Below are 20,025 nucleotides of genomic sequence, written 5' to 3'. Positions count from 1 at the left end.
CTTTTGTACAAACCAACCCCATCAACCCAATTCTAATGCACCTCTTCCAGGAAGCCTCCCCCAGGAATCTTTCCAACCTCAGATATACAATAATAATGCAAGAATAAGTGCTTTATTAGATTGTGACTTCAGGACAACAGGATTCAGGTCCTAGAATCACAGAATTTCACATTGAAAGGGACCTTCTAGGCCCTCTAGTTCCCCTGAATCCCTGACAAGTGCTCATTCAGCCACCACTGCAAGGTCTCCAGAGAAGAGGCTCCCACTATGTCTCCCAAAAGGGTTTATTCCACTTCTGGATGACTCTGATCTTTAGGAAATGTTTTCTCACCCTAGCAGAAATCTGCTTCTCTACAATCCAAGGGGCAGAATAATGAAATAGAGTCAGAAAGACCTAGGTTCAAATCCTGCCTTACACACTAAGTAGCTGTATGGCCCTAGACAAGTCACTTAAACTTTGTGTGTCAAGGGTTTCCTCATCTTTAAAATGAAAGGGTTGGAGGCTATAACCTCTAAGATTCTTTTCCGTTGTAAACCTATCATCCTAATTCTGCTTTCTGGGATGCAGAAGAAAAAGTCCCGCCCCTCTTCTACATGAAGGCCTTTAGGTACAAGAAAGCCGGTCATCCCAATTCCCATCTAAAGGCTAACATCCCCAGGTGTTTCAGCCAACCCTTGTATGGGTTTGGTTTCCTGGTCCCTCTCCATTGGAGTAGCTCTTCCGAGGCACTCCCAGTTTTATCACTCTTTATCACTCTCGCTTAAAACGTAGCCTCAGAACTGAACATGACTCTCCCGAAGGCATCTGACCATTTAGCACTGTCTTCCCCTCATTGCTTCTCACACAGCTGGACTTTAAAAACGTGCAGTGAAATTAGGCCTTCCCCAGTCTCTGAATCCCCAGTTTCATCTCCACCCTCCCCCAACTCAGTGTCAATGTTGACCCCAAGGATTCCTGGCAAACCAGTGCCACAGAGAAGTCAAGCCTGCATCAGGAAGCAATGGAGTGTGTTCTACATCAGGGCAGGGGGTGGGGAGGGCACATTTATTGCAACACTCCTCCCCCTTTGTCGACTGATTACACTCAGCTCCTGGGCACCCTCCTCCTCATGGGGCACACAGGGTTTATGTTCCTTCTTTTGTGCGACCCACTAGGGCTGTGGCTGCCGACTTCTTTGGCCTCAATATGTCACAGCTTATTACCATCCCCCCCATTCCATGCCCCAAACACCTGTCCTCTGGATTTGGGCAGAGCCAGATTACAGACTGATTGCCAGAAGAAGGAAGGGGAGATGCTTTTCACTTATCCCCAGATCCAAGAGAGAGCATAGATGCAGCTCTGGGATATGTTTATGGGGGAAATTGTTCTCTTCTTCCCCCACCCTTCACTCCCAAAGAACAGTGTTACAAGTGGGGGAGGGAGGAGGTACAGAAGGATGTGACTCAAGAGGCCCTAAGCAGGCCCTCCCCTTAGTTACAGCTCCCCTAAGCCCCAGCAGGATTAGGGAGGCAGTGCCTGAGTACTGGAAAGTACATTAACTGGGGAGCCAAGAGACCAGCTTTCCAGAGCTCCCTCTGCCACACTGACTGGCTATGTGACTTTGGGCAAATCCTTTCCACTTACTAAGTCTCACTTCCCCCCCCCACCCCCATCTGTAATACTGAATGAGGTAGGGTATGGGATGGACAGAAGTAGTATTCTTGGTCAGGTGCAGGTTGGAGAAGTTGGGCTCTGAGGTCTCCTCCAAATGTGAGATTCTGTGGTTCCCTGTCTAAAACTATCTCTACAGTCTTTCCTAGCTCTAACAGTCTACTGTCTATGTCTTCTTCCTCTTCTGTATTCTAACATCCTCCTGGTTCTAAACACTGTGTGTTGTATTTACTAAATACTCCCAATTGAGATTCTGACCTTCTCTGACATTCTACGTTCGAAGTTTCCTTCCTGCCTTAGCACTCTATATTCCACAGCCCCTTCCTGCCCCAACATTGGACAGTCATGATCCTGTCCAACTCTCACATTTTCTTTGTTCTAAGCCCTAATATTCTTTGCTATGAGAGAAATTCAAGAAGACTAACATAGTCCAAATATCCTGGGAAGGGGAAGCATGGCCAAAAATGGTCTCACTGCTATCCAGGACAAGACACCAGGCCCAGGGTCAAGGAGCATTTATTTGTTGGGAGGGAAAGGAGAAGGTAACTATAACAGATTAAAGGGACCTGCTGAAGGTGGTTCCCAGGGTAGAGCACTGCTAATGAGCCAAGCTTTGGCCCAGTTTCAGTTATAATTAGTCTGCATTCCCTGAGGTTATAGCACCTGATGCCCGGAGAAGCATTTTAGATTGGATGGGGGAAGGGAATTAATCTTTGGCTGGATGAAGGGGGGGTGGAGGAAAAACCCAGCACAGGACAGGATATAATACCACAGGAAGGCAGCATCTAGCCCTTCCTCCCTCCCTCACACACACACACACACACACACACACACACACACACACACACACACACAGAGCCACCTCCTACTGCCTCAGTCAAAGACCCACAGTTGAGGACACAAGATGAGGAAGAAGTTGAGATGGGCTGTTCTAGGGAAAGGCTGATCAAGTGAGAGAGGCCCCAACCCAATTTAACTTGGCTTTCTCTCTCTCTCCTCACTCATTCCTACTGCCAGAATTCTTTTTCCTAGGTCTAAGGGATAACTCTTCTCCAGCTCCAAATCCCATCATGCAAAATATGGCCATGGTATTCTTCTGTTCAAAACTCTTGAATGGCTCCCAGGAAGTTTCAATTTCTTGTGCCTAAATTTCAAGACCTTACACAATCAGCTACAGCCTTACATTTCTAGCTTTAATTCATATTATTCTCCTCCAGATATTTATCAGATTAATTACTGTCCAATCACACCTCCTCCATTTTGTACTTGGCTTCAAGACATCAACTCCACAAGAGTAGCCTTTATATTTATTTCTATTAAATTTCAGCATATTCATTTTGACCCATAATCTCAACCTGTTAATAAGATCTTTGGGGATCCTGATTCTATCATCCCAGTTAACCTAGGATAGGATTACAAAGCAAATATGTGGACAGATGTACTTTTATTGCTAGTAAAGCCAATATGATATTCTGTGAATCACTTTCTATCAAGAAGCCATTATTGTTTGGAACAGAAGAGGAGGAAGGATTGGGTGTGACCTCTGGGTACCTAGACAGAAGAAATGGGTAGAATAAAAATAGTGAACTTCAGCTTTAACAAAACCAAATAGCCAGAGATGTTGATACTTCAAGTTAAAAAGACTTAGAACTTTGTCAAGAGGTTGCCCAGTGAACTCCATGGGAATCTACCTCTTTGTAGCCAGTGAGTCAACATGAATTAAGTACCTACTATACCACAGGCAGGTAGGTGGCACAGTGGATAGAGTGCTGGGCTTAGGAGTCAGAAAACTCCTCCTGAGTTCAAATCTAGCCTCAGACACTTACTAGTTGTGTGACACTGGGCAAATCAGTTCACACTGTTTGTCTCACTTTCCTCATCTCTAAAAATGAGCTGGAGAAGGAAATGAGAAACCAGTATCTTTGCCAAGAAAATCCCAAATGGGGTCACAAAGAGTCAAACAAGACTGAAGGGGAAGAACAACAACAACACTGGAGATAAAAAAAAAAAGAAAAAAGACAGTTCCTGCCCTCTAGAAGCTTAGATTCTAATGGAGAAATACCATGCTAACAACTATGTACAAACAAGATATACAGGATAAAATGGAGATAATTAACAGAGGGGAAACATTGGCATTAAGGGGGGTTGAGAAAGCCTTCTTTAGAAGGTGAGGTTTTAGCTGGGGTTTGAAGGAATCCAGGAAAGCCAGGAGGCAGAGATGAGAAGGGAGAGAATTCCAGGCACAGGAGACAACAGCCAGTGAAAATACACAGAGTTGGAAGGTGGGGTGTCCTGTGTTGGGAGATAGCAAAAAGGTTAATGTCACTGAATCACAGAGTATGTGGTAGTGAGTAAGTTGTAAGAAGTTTAAATTCTGCTTTGGCCAAAGGGCTATAAAACCATGCATACTCTTTGACCTAGTAATACTTCTACTAGGTTCGTATCCAAAAAGAGATTTAAAAAAAGTTGAATTCAAAATTGGGGAGATTCCCATCAACTGGGGAATAGCTGAACAAATTGTGGGATGAGATTATGATGGAACACTATTGTGCTATAAGAAATGATAAGGAAGATGCTCTCAGAAAAACCTGGAAAAACTTACATGAGCTGATGCAAAGTGAAATGTACTGTATACAAAATAACAGCAATATTGTAAGACGATCTGCTGTGAATGACTAGTTATTTTCAGCAGTACAGTGATCCAAGACAACTCTGAATGACTTATGAAAAATGCAATCCATCTACAGAGAAAGAACTGATAGTGTCTGAATACAGATTGAAGCATAATTTTTTGTTCCTTTTTCTAAAAATTTTTTGTCTGTTTTCTTTCACAACCTGACTAATGTGGAAATGTTTTACATGACTAGACATGTATAACTTATATTGAATTCCTTGAGTTCTTAAGCGGGGAGGGGAGGAAAGAAGAGAATTTGGAAAACAGTTTTTAAAATCGATGTTAAAATTTGTTTTTACATGTAATTTGGGAAAAAATAAAATTCCAAATAAATGGGAAAAAATTTTCAAATGTTAAAAAAAAGAAAGACTAACTTCCGGAAGGATATAGCCACATAGCATGACATAAGCTATCCTTGAGATTTAAGGGTCTAGAACATTCCAAAACCTTTATGTACATTTCCAGTGGCAGATCATGTTTGCTGTCTGAGAAGGCTCGACCCGCTAAGCTGGAGAGATGCAATCACCAGTAATCAGGTGAGCAAGGATGAAGTATTTGGCCATAGCAACCCTTGATAACAAAGAAAAATATAAATGGCCTTCCCTCTTGCAATGTGGTTCCCTAGAGGATATTAGGGATCACACAGTCTTTAGCTACTTCATAAACAATGACTCAGTTGTGGATCTTCTCATCATGAGGCCTTTGTCCAACAACCAAGTCTATTTAGGACTGAAGGAGCTGAAACTCATCATTAGAGATGTTCTCATTATAAATTAAACTAGAAGATGAGAGCAGCTGAACAAAAAGATGGTTGCCAGGCTCTTTCAGAAGTGAATCAAGGAGTTAGCTTGGTGGGTTTCATTATGTACTCAAAAGCAAAAAGAAATATTTCAAGCGACACTTGTACAATGGGTAAGCATGGTGGACTTGGAGTCAAGAAGCCCTGAGCTCAAATTCCATCTCAGACACTTACTAGCTGTGTCACCCTGGGCAAGTCACTTAACCTCTGCCAGTCTCAATTTCCTCACCTGTAAATTGGGGATAATAATAGTGCCTACCTCAGAGGGTTGCTGTGAGGATCAAATGATGGTGTATGTGTGATGTTTGTGTATATATATGTCAGAGGACCAAGGTGTGAATGTGTGTATCAAGGGACCAAGGTGTGTGTGTGTGTGTGTGTGTGTGTGTGTGTGTGTGTGTGTGTGTGTTCATCCTTGCTCACCTGACTGCTGGTGATTGCACTCTCCAGCTTAGCTGGGTGAATCTTCTCAGACAGCAAACATGATCTGCCACTGGAAATGTACATGAAGGCTTTGGAGTGTTCTAGACTCTTAAATCTCAAGGATAACATGTCGTGCTATGTGGCTATATCCTTCCAATATTCACGATAAGCATAAGCAAAAAGAGGAAAGAGATGCTTCTGAACCAAGATCTACTGTGGAGGATAAGGAAATAGAGAAATTCTATGAAGAACTCGATAAGGACCTTTGAATTAAACTCAAAGGATACTTTTGATCATAGATTTAGAGTTGGAAGGTATTACTGAGACCATCTAATCCAACTTCATTTTAGAGATGATGAAACTGAGGTCCAGAGAGAGAAAGGAATTAATAAAGATAAGAATTAACAATAGCTAACATTTATATAGCTCTTTAAGGTTTGCAAAACTACAAATATTTTTTCATTTTATCCTCTCAAAAACCCTGAGAGGTAGGTGTTTATTATTATCCTCATTTTACAGATAGAGAAATTGAGGTAGACAGAGGTATAAGTGACTTGCCCAGGGTCACACAGCTAGTAATTGTCTGAGGCTGGATTTGAATTAAGGGTTTCCTGACTCCAGATGCAGTGTTCTAACCACTTCATCACCTAGCTACCTCATTAGTGTCAATGTCACAAAGGAACTAAGAGGCAGAGTCCAGATTCAAACCTTGCTGTCCTGATTACATGTCTATCTTGTGCCACCTTGACACACTTTAATGCTCACTGACTTCATTGAAAAGGTGGACATAGAGCAGGATAGGAGAAATATATGCTGGAAAATATGGCTTCGGATCAAGAAATTAACAAGGCTAAATGCTTGTGGACAACAGAAAATCCTCGTGTCTATATTATATCTATATTATATGAACATTATCTTTAAGAAAAGACTTGCAAGGCACTGAACATGGAAAGCACCAAATAATAATTCCCAAAAAATTAAATTGACTGTATTCTAACAGCTAGGAAATGACCAGTTATGGATGTGGGAGTTGTTTCTGAATCAGCTGTCTGGGAACAGTCAGCCCATCGACTTGTTGGAACAAAGGTGAAAATCAATACCAAATTAGCAGAAGAGATTCAGCACTCAGAAAGTATCTACATTGATTTAGGCTGCAGGGTACAGCCGGAGCCTGGGGAAATATTGTTCACAATCTGCCTCTTTGTTTCCTTGTAATCTGATTTTTATTGATATTTTTTGCTTCTAAATCACCATCATTTCTGAGGAGATCCCTCTCCTCCTCCTCCTCCTCCTCCCTCTTGTAAGAAAGGTTTTCAGAGAGAGAGAAAAAAGTCATTCTGAAGAACCAGTCAATATGCCTACCATGTCTGCCTGTTTATACAGTGCCCCCCACTTGTAGCTTTCCCTTATATACTAACCCCTGCAAAGAAGGGGTGGGGTGGGGAAAATGTTTTTCTCAGCTCCTCTCCTGACCAAGTTTGTCCAAAACCCTCCAGTAGCTCCCATTGCCCACAGAATCAAAGTCAGGCACTTCTGCATGTTCCACCCAATCTCAGAGATTCATAGAGGGTCAGAACTCAAATGGATCTATCTGGGAGATCACAGTGCTAACCCCTCATTTTACAATGAGGAAACTGAGGCTCAGAAAGGGGGAAGAAACCTACGCAAGGTTACATGACACTCATTGTTAAATGTCAGAGGCAGCACTTGACCCATGTTTTGTTTTGTTTTTGTGGGGCAGTGAGGGTTAAGTGACTTGCCCAGGGTCACACAGCTAGTAAGTGTCAAGTGTCTGAGGTCGGATTTGAACTCAGGTCCTCCTGAATCCAGGGCCGGTACTTTATCCACTATGCCACCTAGCTGCCCTATTGACCCATGTTTGTTTGTTTTTACCCCAAGCCCAGTGCTCTGGTCAGACTGGTCTCATCATGACCTAGTCGTTCATGCATGCCCATCCATTTATGCCTCCATACCTTTGCTCAACTAATTCCACTGGAATCTCACCCATCCTTTCCAGGTCTAGTCCCACTTCCCCCAAGAAGCCTCTGATGACTATTCCAAACCACAGAATCACAGCATGTTAGAGCAGGCAACAAACATTTATTAAATGCCTACCATTGAGTTGTGAACTGATCTAACCATACTGGAGAGCAGTTTGGAACTGTGCCCAAAGGGCTATGGGACTGTGCACACTATTTGACCCAGTAATACTACTACTAGGTCTATATCCCAAAGAGATCATAAAAAAGGGAAAAGGACCCACATGTGCAAAAATATTTATAGCAGCTCTTTTTGTGGTGGCAAAGAATTGGAAATCAAGGGAACGCCCATCAATTGGGGAATGGCTAAACAAGTTGTGGTATATGAATGTCATGGAATATTATTGTTCTGTAAGAAACAATGAGCAGGGGCAACTAGGTGGCGCAGTGGATAGAGCACCGGCCCTGGAGTCAGGAGGACCTGAGTTCAAATCCGACCTCAGACCCTTGACACTTACTAGCTGTGTGACCCTGGGCAAGTCACTTAACCCCAATCGCCTCACCAAAACCAAACAAAGAAAGAAACAATGAGCAGGCAGATTTCAGAAAAACCTGGAAAGACTTAAGTGGACTGATGCTGAGTGAAGGAGAACATTATACACAGAAACAGAAACAGAAACACTGTGATAATCAACTGTGATACTTAGCTCTTCTCAGCAATACAGTAATCCAAGACAATTCCAAAGGACTCATGACAGAAAATGTTCTCCACATCCAGAAAAAAGAACTGTGGATTCTGAATGCAGATTGAACCATAATGTTTCTACTTTTGTTTTTGTTTTTTTTCTTTTTTGAGGTTTCCCCCTTTTGTTCTGATTCTTCTTTCACAACATTACTAATGCAGAAATATGTTTAATGTGATTATACATATATAACCCATATCATATTGCTTTCTGTCTTAGGGGTGGGGAGGGAAGGAAGGGAGGGAGAAAAATTTGGAACTAAAAATCTTATGAAAACAAATGTTGAAAACTATCTTTACATGTAGCTGGAAAATAATAAAATACTTTTATGGAAAAAAAAAACCCAGTTACCATGAGCCAGGTACAGTGCTAAGCAATGAGGATACAAAGAAAGGCAAAAAAAAAAAAATCCCTGCTCTCCAGGAGATCAGGTCAAATGGAAATCACCTAAGCCTGTTCAAATCAGGCCTTCGGTACTTACTAGCTGTGTAGCCCTAGGAAGGTCACTAAGAAGAGAAAAGAAAAGAATGGGAATACTGAGCACTTGATTAAAGTTATATAGCACAGCCCTGGAGCCCAGCTCTTTCCACCACAGGACACCTCCTAACTCCTGCCTATCAAATAGAACTGAATAGTTCCATTCAATGTGAAGGCCTCACAGGCTACAACGTATCAGCTTTTCTAAGAGAGAGGCTTGGTGGCTTAGACTAGATAGCCAAAATGTCACCCCCTTGTTCCAGATTCATTGTCTAGAATTCTCTTCCTCTTCAAACTAGCCTCTCAAAATCAAAAGTCTTTCATTTCACAGGTGAAGAAACTGAGGTTAAAGAAGGGAAGTGACTTGAAATCTCAGAATCTCTAACCTCCTTCAAGATAGTTCAGATGCTATTTCCTACACAAGTTTTTTTTTTTTTAAAGGCCTCTCCCCAGTTCATATTCTCTTCCAACTTTAAATTAGTGTCATTTTTGTGGAAACTCTGCATTTATGTGGACAGATAGAAGGATAGAAAGATAGATAGATAGATAGATAGATAGATAGATAGATAGATAGATAGATAGATAGACAGACAGACAGACAGACAGACAGATAGATAGAGTTGGACCACCTCTTTCCCCACCCCCCCATCCCCAGACTGATAATAAATTCCCTGGGAGGAGAGACAGCTTCCTTTTTCTTTTTTAATCTCCAGCACTTAGCACAATGCCTTGCATGAGGTAATAATAGCTGCCATTTATCTGGCACTTTAAGGTCTGCAAAGTACTTTTGTATGTTACCTTATTTGATCCTCATTAACTATACTGTAAAGTATGTATTATTTGTCGTACAGTCATTTTCAGTCATACCTGACTCTTCCTGGTCCCATTTGGAGTTTCCTGGAAAGGATCCTGCGGTGGTTTGTCATTTCCTTCTCCAGTTCATTTTACAGAAGAGGAAACTGAGGCAAACAGTGTGAAGTGACTTGCCCAGGGTCACATGGCTAGTGTCTATGACCAGATTTGAATTCAGGAAGATGTGTCTTTCTGACTCTAGGCCTGGCATTCTATCCACTGCACCACCTACCTGCCCCAGGTGTTACTATTATCTCCATTTTACAGTTGAGGAAACTGAGGCAGACAGGTTAAATGACTTGTCTGAGGTAACACAGCTAGTAAGTGTTTGAAGCAGGATTTGAACTCAGGTCTTCCTGACTGCCTCTATCCACTGCACCACCAGTTAGTTGCTTCTAAAAATCATAGCTAAGGAGACCTTTCATAACCTGGGCCCTTCCCTTATCCCTTACTCTCCTCTGTATACTCCTCGATCCAGTGACATTGGCCTCCTTGCTATTCCTTGAACACAGGCCATACCATGACCTGACTTTGTATTTTCATAGGCTATCTTCTATGCCTGGAATATTCTCTCTCTTCATTCCCCTAGCCAATAATCCCACCTTCTACAGCCTTTCCTGCTCTCCCCTGTTGCTAACAACTTCACTCTGTTTAGCTCCAATTTATCATATATATATATATATGTGTGTGTGTGTGTGTGTGTGTGTGTATACACACACACACACACACACACACACACACAGTTGTTTGCAATGCTGTTTGTTTCCCCATTAAACTGTGAGCTCCTTGAGTGCTGGGACACCTTGTCTTTGCACCTCCAAAGCTTAGCAGTGGAGTGCCTGGCGCATAGTAGATGCTTAATAAATGTTTGCTTACTGTTACATGACTTGTCCAGCATCCATTCATAAGTAGCAGAACGAGACCTGCTGCACAGATTTTCTGAATCCAAGCCTGGCCCTTTTTACCCACTGAAAATTCATCAAGCCCTTACTCAGTGCCAGGACCTTTGCTAATCACTGGAAATGTAGAGTGAAGAGCAGAGGCTTTCAGGACTGGAGGGGAACTGGGCAGTCTTCTAGTCCCACTCCCTGCCTAATTAGGCAGTCTAAGTGCCCTGGATTTGGAGTCAAAGGGCATGGATTAGCCAGCTCAGGCATCTAGTACTAACGTGACTTTACTTCTTTGAGGGTGAAATGAAAGTTAGCTGATCTCAGAAATTTCCCTCCAGTAGTGCAAATCAAAACTCATCCACTGCCTCCTATTCTGTTCTACTCTTGGTCCGTTCTCTTGTAAATCCTCCCCAGACGGTCCCACTCCAGAGTCTGGGGGTCTTCTTCTACATATCTCAATATCAAAGGGCTATTCATCTGTTATTCCTGGTTCTCACTACTGACCAGAATACTTCCTATTCTCCTTATACATTTTTGATGAAATCCTTTAGTTATTTCTAGTTCTCAGTCTCTTGAGGTAATATGCCTCAGTATTCATGGTGCCTCTTCTCCATTGCCTCTTGAGTGACCTACCATTTTATCCCCTCCCCTTCCCATCCTATTTTAGGGCAGCCTGGCCCTTTAAGCCACCCACAGTGAATGAGGTTCCCAGTCCTGGGGGAGGTGGAAGCTTCCAAATGGAAATACACAGTTAGATTCTGCACAAAATGAAGAGAATCTTCATCAGCTTCTCCAGAGACCCAAGTCTTCCCAACCCCATTTGGCCTTGGGGAATTCATCACACAGAAAACAAGAGGCAGCACAAAAAACCCAACACATTAGACTTGGGACTGGGAGGCACACCCTGCTCCCACTCCACCCAGGAGCCCCTTCCACAACTAGCCGAGAACTTCGGACCAACCTGGGGAGGGAGGGGTCTGGCTCACCTCATCGCACAAGGGCATGTCCCAAATAGCCCAATTCAACAAGCAAACTGAGCTCCGTGAACAGCTTTTATTCAAGCATAAGCTTTGTACACAGGTTTCTATGCCAATGAGAGTGAGGCCAGAGAGACAGAAATGTAGTAAAAATGAGGTGTCTGTCTTCAGGGAGCTCGCAGTCTAGGGGAGAAGCTAAGACAGAAGCATGACCTCTAATATCAGTGAAACTATTCAAAGCAAAGGAGGGTCCAAAGAAAGTGGGAGGGAGGGAGCGATGAAGGCTGTATGTCTAACGCCTCCCCAAAATGCCCTGAACAGGTATCCCAGCGGCCGGCCGATGCCGAGCTAAAAGGGCCTCCCCAAAGAGTCCTAAAGAGGGGCATCCCCTCAGAACCATGCTCCGAGCCCCTGAATCCGCCCCCCGCCTCGTGGGCAGCCCTGTCCGCGAAAGGGACCGAGCCCGAGCTCAGGGGGTGTGGCCGCCCTGGCACAGACTGGCCCGACAGCTGCCCGGGCATCGGCACTGGCAGTCCCTCGCGCGCCTCCGAACCCCGCCGGCTCCTCCAGTGCTCCAGCCTTCGCGGCCCCGGTCCGGTCCCAAGCATCCCCCGCCCCGTACCCGGTCCAGGGTCCGGGGGCATCCCGCCCCCGCGCACTACCTGTCATAACTCCAGCGGCTATATGACAGGGTCCTGTTGCTGCTCCCGGCGCCGCCGCCGCCGCCGCCGCCGCCGCCGCCCTCCATCCCCAGCCCCGCGTGGGCTCCCGCCATGAGCCCCTTCGGTGCCCGCGCTACCCAGGGTGGCAGGTCGGCTGGGCTCGACTGAGCGCAGAGCGGGATAAAGGCGCCCCCCTCCCCCCGCCCCCTCGGGGCTCTAGCTGCCCCCCCCACCCCCGGGGCTGCGGGCTGTACCATTCACTTCAGAGGGGGAGGATTACCCCAGCTTCTCTGCGCTTGGCCAATGGCGAGGCCCGCGCGGGACGGACAGGTAGGTGACCCTGGGGGACGGAGACTTGGTTAGGGTGGGTGACCTGTGTGCCCGGGGGGGGGGGGGTAAGGGGGGATCAGTCCACTGGGAGCCGCCATCGCGGGGGGTAACCTCTGCTGAGCCCAGAGTCTCCGTTTATTTTTACAGAGAAGGCGGCTGGTGCAGTGAAGCCTGATTAAGAATTTTGAATTAGGAAAATCTGGATTCGGATTCTGCCCTGGACACTTACTAGCTAGCTGTGTGACCGCTGACAAATCACTCAACCCCTCTGAGGCTCTTTCTTCATTCATAAAATTGCGGGGGGAGGGGGAGTGATGATAGCATCTACCTCTCAGGGTTGTGGAGAGGGGCAAAGGCGAAAAAAGAAAATGCTTATAATTGTCCATCATTAGCTATAATCTATTTGTCCCCATTTTAAAAAATTGTATTGCTTCACACATTCATTTCCAGATAGGAGCCTTCTCCCTTGCCCTCCTCCCCAAGCCATCCTTGTAACGAGGATTAGAACTCCATTTCTACACTGCTGAAATTTCAGGTGCTGGGAAACAGAATGCAAGACAACAGGAGTAGGGGTGGAAGCACTCAGGGATGCCCTTTAAAGTTAATGCCCTAGAGCTGCCCCACCCTAGGTACAGACCTCTCCCCTGCACCTTTTTGCCACTATCCCTGGGTGCCCTGAATTCTTGCACCTGTCCTTCCTCTTCTGCTCCATTTATTATAGAAATCTAGGCCAAAGGCCCAGACATTCCACTAATGCACTGTGACCTTGGCATAGTAATTTCCACTCTGAGTCATTCTAAAATCAGAGGGTTGGAGTAGATGCTCCCAGAAGTCCCTTCTAGGGGTGATATTCTGTATTCTTTCCACTACCAAACAATTACTCTTTCTTAGTCCACTGTTCACCAGAGTATCAGAATTTGCAGGTCACTTAAATAGAATTGTTAATCCAATCTAGTCAACAAATATTTGTTGAAGACCCCCTGATGTCTTAGCTCTATCCTGAGGATGGGGATCTAGTACAAACTGTTCTTTAAGGGGTTAATTATACTTGAAAAGCTGGTTGACTTTCTGTCTCCAGCTCTGAGATTTGAACACCCTAGTGGCAACTGAATATTTCACAATGATCTCAATTTTTAAGCAGTGTATCAAATCTACAGCAAGCAAAAATTTCTCCAAGTTATTAAATTATTCGTTTCAACTTCTGACTTTAATCTTACCCCATCTGAGGGCAGGAGCCATTATAGGAACTTGCCAGTTAACATCTGTGGAGGAATAAGCAGAACCTTTGGTTGGGGGCGGGGAGGAGGAGAGTCAAGGCTTTGGGGTCCAGGTTGTCACCAACCAACCCAGTAAACATAGATCAATTACTTCCCCTTTCTAAGGCCTCAGTTTCCTTATCGGCAAAATGACATGGTTGGACTAAATGATCTCTAAGGGATAATAATAGCACCTGCTTCTGGACTTGTGAGGATAAAAGGAGATATTTGTAATGTGCAATAAGATTATTTACAGGGGGCAGCTAGGTGGCTCAGTGGATAAAGCACTGGCCTGGATTCAGGAGGACCTGAGTTCAAATCCAGCCCCAGACACTTGATACTTACTAGCTGTGTGATCCTGGGCAAGTCACTTAACCCTCATATTGCTCTGCAAAAACAGAAAGAAGAAAGAAAGAAAGAAAGAAAGAAAGGAAGGAAGGAAGGAAGGAAGGAAGGAAGGAAGGAAGGAAGGAAGGAAGGAAGGAAGGAAGGAAGGAAGGAAGGAAGGAAGGAAGGAAGGAAGGAAGGAAGGAAGGAAGGAAGGAAGGAAGGAAGGAAGGAAGGAAGGAAGGAAGGAAGGAAGGAAGGAAGGAAGGAAGGAAGGAAGGAAGAAAGGAAGGAAGGAAGGAAGGAAGGAAGAAAGGAAGAAAGGAAGAAAGAAAGAAAGAAAGAAAGAAAGAAAGAAAGAAAGAAAGAAAGAAAGAAAGAAAGAAAGAAAGAAAGAAAGAAAGAAAGAAAGAAAGAAAGAAAGAAAGAAAGAAAGAAAGAAAGAAAGAAAGAAAGAAAGAAAGAAAATAAATACTAGCAATCGAAGGCCCCTTCCAGGCCTAAAAATCCTGTAATTCAGGGTTGGGTATCTTTGGGCACAGTCACACCCCTCTTGAGACTTCAGTTTTCTCTACTACAAAATATGGGGATGGATAGAAAGTCATGTGAGACTTTGGATAAGTTTCTCTATCTGAAAAATGAGAGAAGCAGACTGGATAGCTTCCAGTTCTTTTCTTTAAAAAGACATGACTGAGGGGCAGCTAGGTGGCGCAGTGGATAGAGCACCGGCCCTGGATTCAGGAGTACCTGAGTTCAAATCCGACCTCAGACACTTAACACTCACTAGCTGTGTGACCCTGGGCAAGTCACTTAACCCCAATTGCCTCACCAAAAAAAAAAAAAAAAAGACATGACTATTCTTAATAGAAATGGAAAAAAGGATATTGTCCCATTTTCATATTCTTGGCACTTCAACTTTGAATATCCACATACCCACCATAAGCAAAATTTTCTGGGTCACCAGGAGAGGGATGAAGGAGGGGAAAGGAAAGTTGAGAGCATCCTTTGAATGGCTACAAACACTTGTCCATTAGCAAACTGTGGCCAGGTCCAATAGTGTGACTCTGAGCAAATCACTTAAACTCTCTGAGCCTCAGTTTCCACATCTGTAAAACAAGGTGGTAGGATCAAAGAAGGTAACATATGCAAAGCCCTTTGCAAACTTTTAAGTGCCTTATAAATAGTAACGATTATTATTAATATAATTAATGCAAGAAGTCTAAGTGGATGGGCATTCAGAGTTGGTCTTCACTTGTGTGAAAAACAAAGTCTTCCTGAATGAAGGAAAAAGAAAGCATTTATCAAGTGTGTACTAGGTGCCAGACACAGTGCTAAGCTCTGGGGATACAAATATAATCACAAATTAGACAACAGCTTCCCTCAAAAAGCGTATATTCTACTGGGGAAGACAATGCACAAAGGAAAGATTTCTAGAAGACATGGGCATTATATGTTTTATTGTATTTTTTTTCTTTTTTGCGGGGCAATGAGGGTTAAGTGACTTGCCCAGGGTCACACAGCTAGTAAGTGTCAAGTGTCTGAGGCTGTATTTGAACTCGGCTCCTCCTGAATCCAAGACTAGTGCTTTATCCACTGTGCCACATAGCTGCCCCAGGCATAGGCATTAGAAGAGAAAGGAATAAACATTTATGTAGCACCCACCATGTGCCAGGCACTGGGCTGAGGGGTTTTCTTTTTTTTTTTTTTAACGAATATCTCATTTGATCCTCACAACAACTTTGGGAGGTGGGTGCCATTATCACCCCTATTTTGCAGTTGAGGAACCTGAGGCAGACAGAGGTTAAGTGACTTGCCCAGGGTTACCCAACTAGTGTCTGATGGCAGATTTGAACCTGTCTTCCTGACTCCGAGCCCAACGTTCTACCTATTGTGCCTCCAGTGCAGGGGTGGCATAGTTTGGGAATGTCTGGGAAGCGACTGGATGTCAGTTCCTGCCCAAGTCACTGGAAGAAGTCCATTTCTGTAATACCTTAGGGCATACAACAGGCTTTCCTCCAAAAAGGCCTTCAAGAACCTTTATTCTTGGTTGAGGCAAGAAAAGAAGTTCTGCCTTTGGAGTCCAAAGCCCTGGGTCCAAACCCTGGTTCTGTCACTTCTACCCAGATGACATTAGGCTTAACTTCTCTAGCCTCAGGTTCCTCGCCTATAAAATGAGGGGGCTGAGCTGGATGACCTCTAGGGTCATCTCTAGGGTGAGGCAATTGGAGTTAAGTGACTTGCCCAGGGTCACACAGCTAATAAGTGTCTGAAGCCAGATTTGAACTCACGTCCTTCTGAATCCAGGGCCAGTGCTCTATCCACTGCACCACCTAGCTGCTTCTCTAGGGATTCTTTAAACTCTACATTTGTGATTCTGGGATTTCCGAGGTAGGCAGTGGCCGTATTATTGCTGGGGAGGCTGCAGCTGGTGGATGGCTTGAATTCAGGAGTTTTGAATCTTTTCAGGGGCTAACACCAGTGGCGGCCTGGTGAGGGCCTCCAGGCTGCCTAAGGAAGGGTGATCCAGCCCAGGCAGGTTAGGGCTTCTGTGCTGATGAAATTGGGACCAGGCCCATGAAACGGATGCAGTTCCAACCTGGGTAAGAGAAAGCCCCAGTCTTTACAAAAACCTACCAGGCCCTATTACTATCCTCATTTGACCAAAAGAGAGAAACAAGTTCAAAGAAGGCTCTTGACTCTAAAATGAGTGCTGCCAGCTCTTCCCAAAATAGTCCTCCATCCACTCCTTGGAAGGAGATGAACAACATCAGGGCAAAGGAAGACATTGATGCAATTATGGGAGTGAATTCTAAATCGATAATGAGTGGTGTGTCTAGGAACACTAAGAAATTTTTCACCCTCAGATTTCCTTACAGAAAAGGAACAGGAGGTATAGCCAAGTCTTGAGTCGTACCTGAAGAAGGGGGACAGCCTTGACTTCAAGAATCTTAGGAAATCAGCCACTGGCTGTTTCATTGGAAGGAGGAAGTGCCTTCCATTCCCAAACATCCCAGAATCCCAGAATTGGAAGAGCCCTTGGAGGGCATCTGTCCCAACCTGGACCTGAACAAGAACTGCATCCCAAAGTGGGCTTCCGGCCTTTTCTTGAAGACCTTCAGGGAGAATGAACCACCTGAGGCAGCCAATCCCAACGGCGCCCTTGGATAGCTCTGATTGTTAGGAAGTTTAACTCAGTTTCTCTCCCAGGTAACCTTTTGCTCCCTTTCCTACCCACCAGAGCCAAATAAAATAAGTCTCATCAAGCTTCTAAACACCTGTCCTTCACATCTCTGATGACAAATATCACCCCACCCCTTCAACTCCTCTCTCTTCCAGGATAAACATTCCCAATTCTTTCAACCAATCTAAGTTCTTCCCCATCCTTCTTGGTTGTTTCAGCTTATCAATATCTTTCCTAAGGGCATCTACCAGGCCTGAAGAGTTTAGGTTCTATTTGACAAGGGACAAAGTACAGTGGGAATGTCACATCTCTAATTCTGGACACTATGCCTCCCTGAAGGCAGCCTAATGATTTTTTGGCTGCTACATCACATTGTTAACTTGTATTAAGCAAACAATCCACTGAGACTCCCAGATCTTTTTCAGCTCAACTACTACTGTCTAGTCATATCTCCTTCAATCTTCTACTCCTAATGTTAATTTTCTGAGTCCTCTGTGACAAGCTACTTAACCCAGGTTTCCTCAATTTCCTCATCTGTCAAATGAGCAGAGGAAGTAAATGGCAAACCATCGAGTACCTGTGCCAAGAAAACCCCAAATGGGGTTGAAGTCAGATACAACTAAAGAACAACAAATAATCCCAAGTGAGAGGCAGAGGCAGAGAGACAGAGAGCTGCCTTTGGAGCTAAGACCTGGAATCCTGTTTCTGACCCTTACTGTTTAGGTGCACCTCAGAAAGTCACTTTCAGTGACAACTCTGGCAGAGAAAGGAATGACCTACATTAATAGAGGGAGCTTCCATATTCTAGGAATTCCCTGTACTAATGAAATCACAAGCCGAGTTCCTATCCCTGCCCCATGTATACAACTTGGCATTTATCCCTATTAAATTCCATTTTATTAGATTCATTCCAATGCTCTGCCCTGTTGAAATATTCTTGGATCCTGTATCTTCTAGTCTATTAGCTATTCCTCTTGGCTTCTTATCCTCTCACTGATAAAATTTTAGTCAGGAATGGACCAACCATTGATCCCTGGGTCACTCCACTAGAGACCCCACCCCACCCATCCCCACTCCAAGTTCACATTAAATTTCTCTTAGTCCTGCTGTTAAGCCAATTCCAAATCCACATAACTTTCATTATCTTCTAGCCTACTTCTCTCCATTTTGTCCACAAAAATAGGATGAGACAATTTGTCAAAAGATCGGCTAAAACCTAGGGAAATGATTGCTTACAGCACTGATCTTTTGTTTAGTAATGCTATCCAAAAAGGAAAAGAGATTAGTCTCTCATTAGTCCCCCTCTTGATAATAGTAAAACAACAATAGTCATTTGTATTTATATAGCACTTTGAGGTTTACAAAATGTTTTACAAATATTATCTCACTGGATCCTCACAACCACCCTGGGAGGTGGGTGCTGGTATAATTTTACAGATGAGGAAACTGAGGCAGACCAAGGTTAAGTGACTTGTCCAGTTACACAGCTAGATTTGCTACCACCTAGAAGGCGTATATTTTATATCTGGGTCTCAGTTTCTTCCACTACAAAATAAGATGATAATAATGCTTTTGCTACTTATCCCATAAGTTGAGGGGAGGGGGGGAAATAAAATAATGTATGTGAATCTGCTCTGTCATGATGTAGAAATGATAAGTATGTGTCCTCCGTTCCCCCAAAAGGTGTTTTATTCCAGTTTTTTGTTTGTTTTTTGCAGGGCAATGAGGGTTAAGTGACTTGCCCAAGGCTACACAGCTAGTAAGTGTCAAGTGTCTGAGGCTGGATTTAAACTTAGGTCCCCCTGAATCCAGGGCCAGTGCTTTATCCACTGGGCCACCTCGCTGCCCCTTTATTCCAGTTTTGAGGTGATAGTTTGACCTACTAGTACCTCCATTATTATCAGTCTCAAAGTAAGAGATATCAAAATTCAATTAGCTCAACTCCTACCTAAACATACATCCCCTCTAAAACGTACCTCACAATTCTGACAATAACTGCAGCTGCCATTTATAAAGTGCTTTAAGATTTTACATTTATTATCCCATCTGAACCCTCATGTCAACCCTTCAAGGTGGGTGCTGTTACTATCCCCATTTTACAGATGAAGAAACTGAGGCACGTGGGTTAAATGAGTTGCCTAGTCACACAAGCTCCTAAGTGTCTGAAGCAGAATTCAAATTCGAGTCTTCCATAGTCCAAGCCCAATAAACTATCGACTATGCTACTGATGTGCCACAAAGTCTCTCACCCCGTTTTCGTGGGTAAAATGGAGAGATGTGTGGATGAAATGATAAAGAAGATCTATAGATCTGGAATAATCACATAGTCTTGGAAGAGATCGGGCTTTCTCCAAACTGTTGGAGAGTTCCAAATGGCTCACAAGTTTTTCCTTATGTCCAGCCTAAATGTTCCTCCTTTGCTTCCTTTTCTCCTACTTCTTCCCCCGGAGCCAAAGAGAAAGAGTCAACTCCTTATGTTTGACATAAGGAAAAGGCTCTTCTTCTGCCTAAGGCTCATCATCTCTAAATTAAACTTCCCCATTGCCTTTGACCAGTTCTCATATGGTATCAACTCCAGGCCCTTCACCAGTCTTGCTGTCCTCCTCTGGAGACTCTCCAGCTTTTTAATATGCTTGTAAGATGCGGCACTGGGAACAGCACAATGCCGCAGACACGTTGGGAGGAAGCAGAGGGACCAGCCCTTCCCTAGCTCTGGACTTCATGCCTCTCAGTACAAACTAATATTACAGAGATTTCTTGGTTACCCTAGCACTCTGTTGGTTCTTATTGAGTCTGCAGGCCAC

The 20,025-nt window shown here is 44.1% G+C and overlaps 1 protein-coding gene across 4 annotated transcripts in view; it reads right to left on the bottom strand.

Annotated features, from left to right (window-relative positions):
- The window catches only part of TUB (TUB bipartite transcription factor), a 146,977-nt gene extending 134,737 nt beyond the window's left edge, over positions 1–12,240 (bottom strand). For all 4 annotated transcript variants that reach the window (XM_043970316.1, XM_043970321.1, XM_043970323.1 and 1 more), the window contains exon 1: positions 12,128–12,240. In XM_043970316.1, coding sequence (XP_043826251.1) covers positions 12,128–12,240 — 113 coding nt within the window. The remainder of the gene's footprint in view (positions 1–12,127) is intronic.
- Between the last annotated feature and the right edge of the window lie 7,785 nt (positions 12,241–20,025).

This window comes from Dromiciops gliroides, chromosome 6 (genome assembly GCF_019393635.1).
Source record: "Dromiciops gliroides isolate mDroGli1 chromosome 6, mDroGli1.pri, whole genome shotgun sequence".
In the NCBI taxonomy this organism is placed as follows: Eukaryota; Metazoa; Chordata; class Mammalia; order Microbiotheria; family Microbiotheriidae; genus Dromiciops; species Dromiciops gliroides.
The sequence above is the reverse complement of the archived record's forward strand: the minus strand, read 5'-3'. Positions and strand labels throughout refer to the sequence as shown.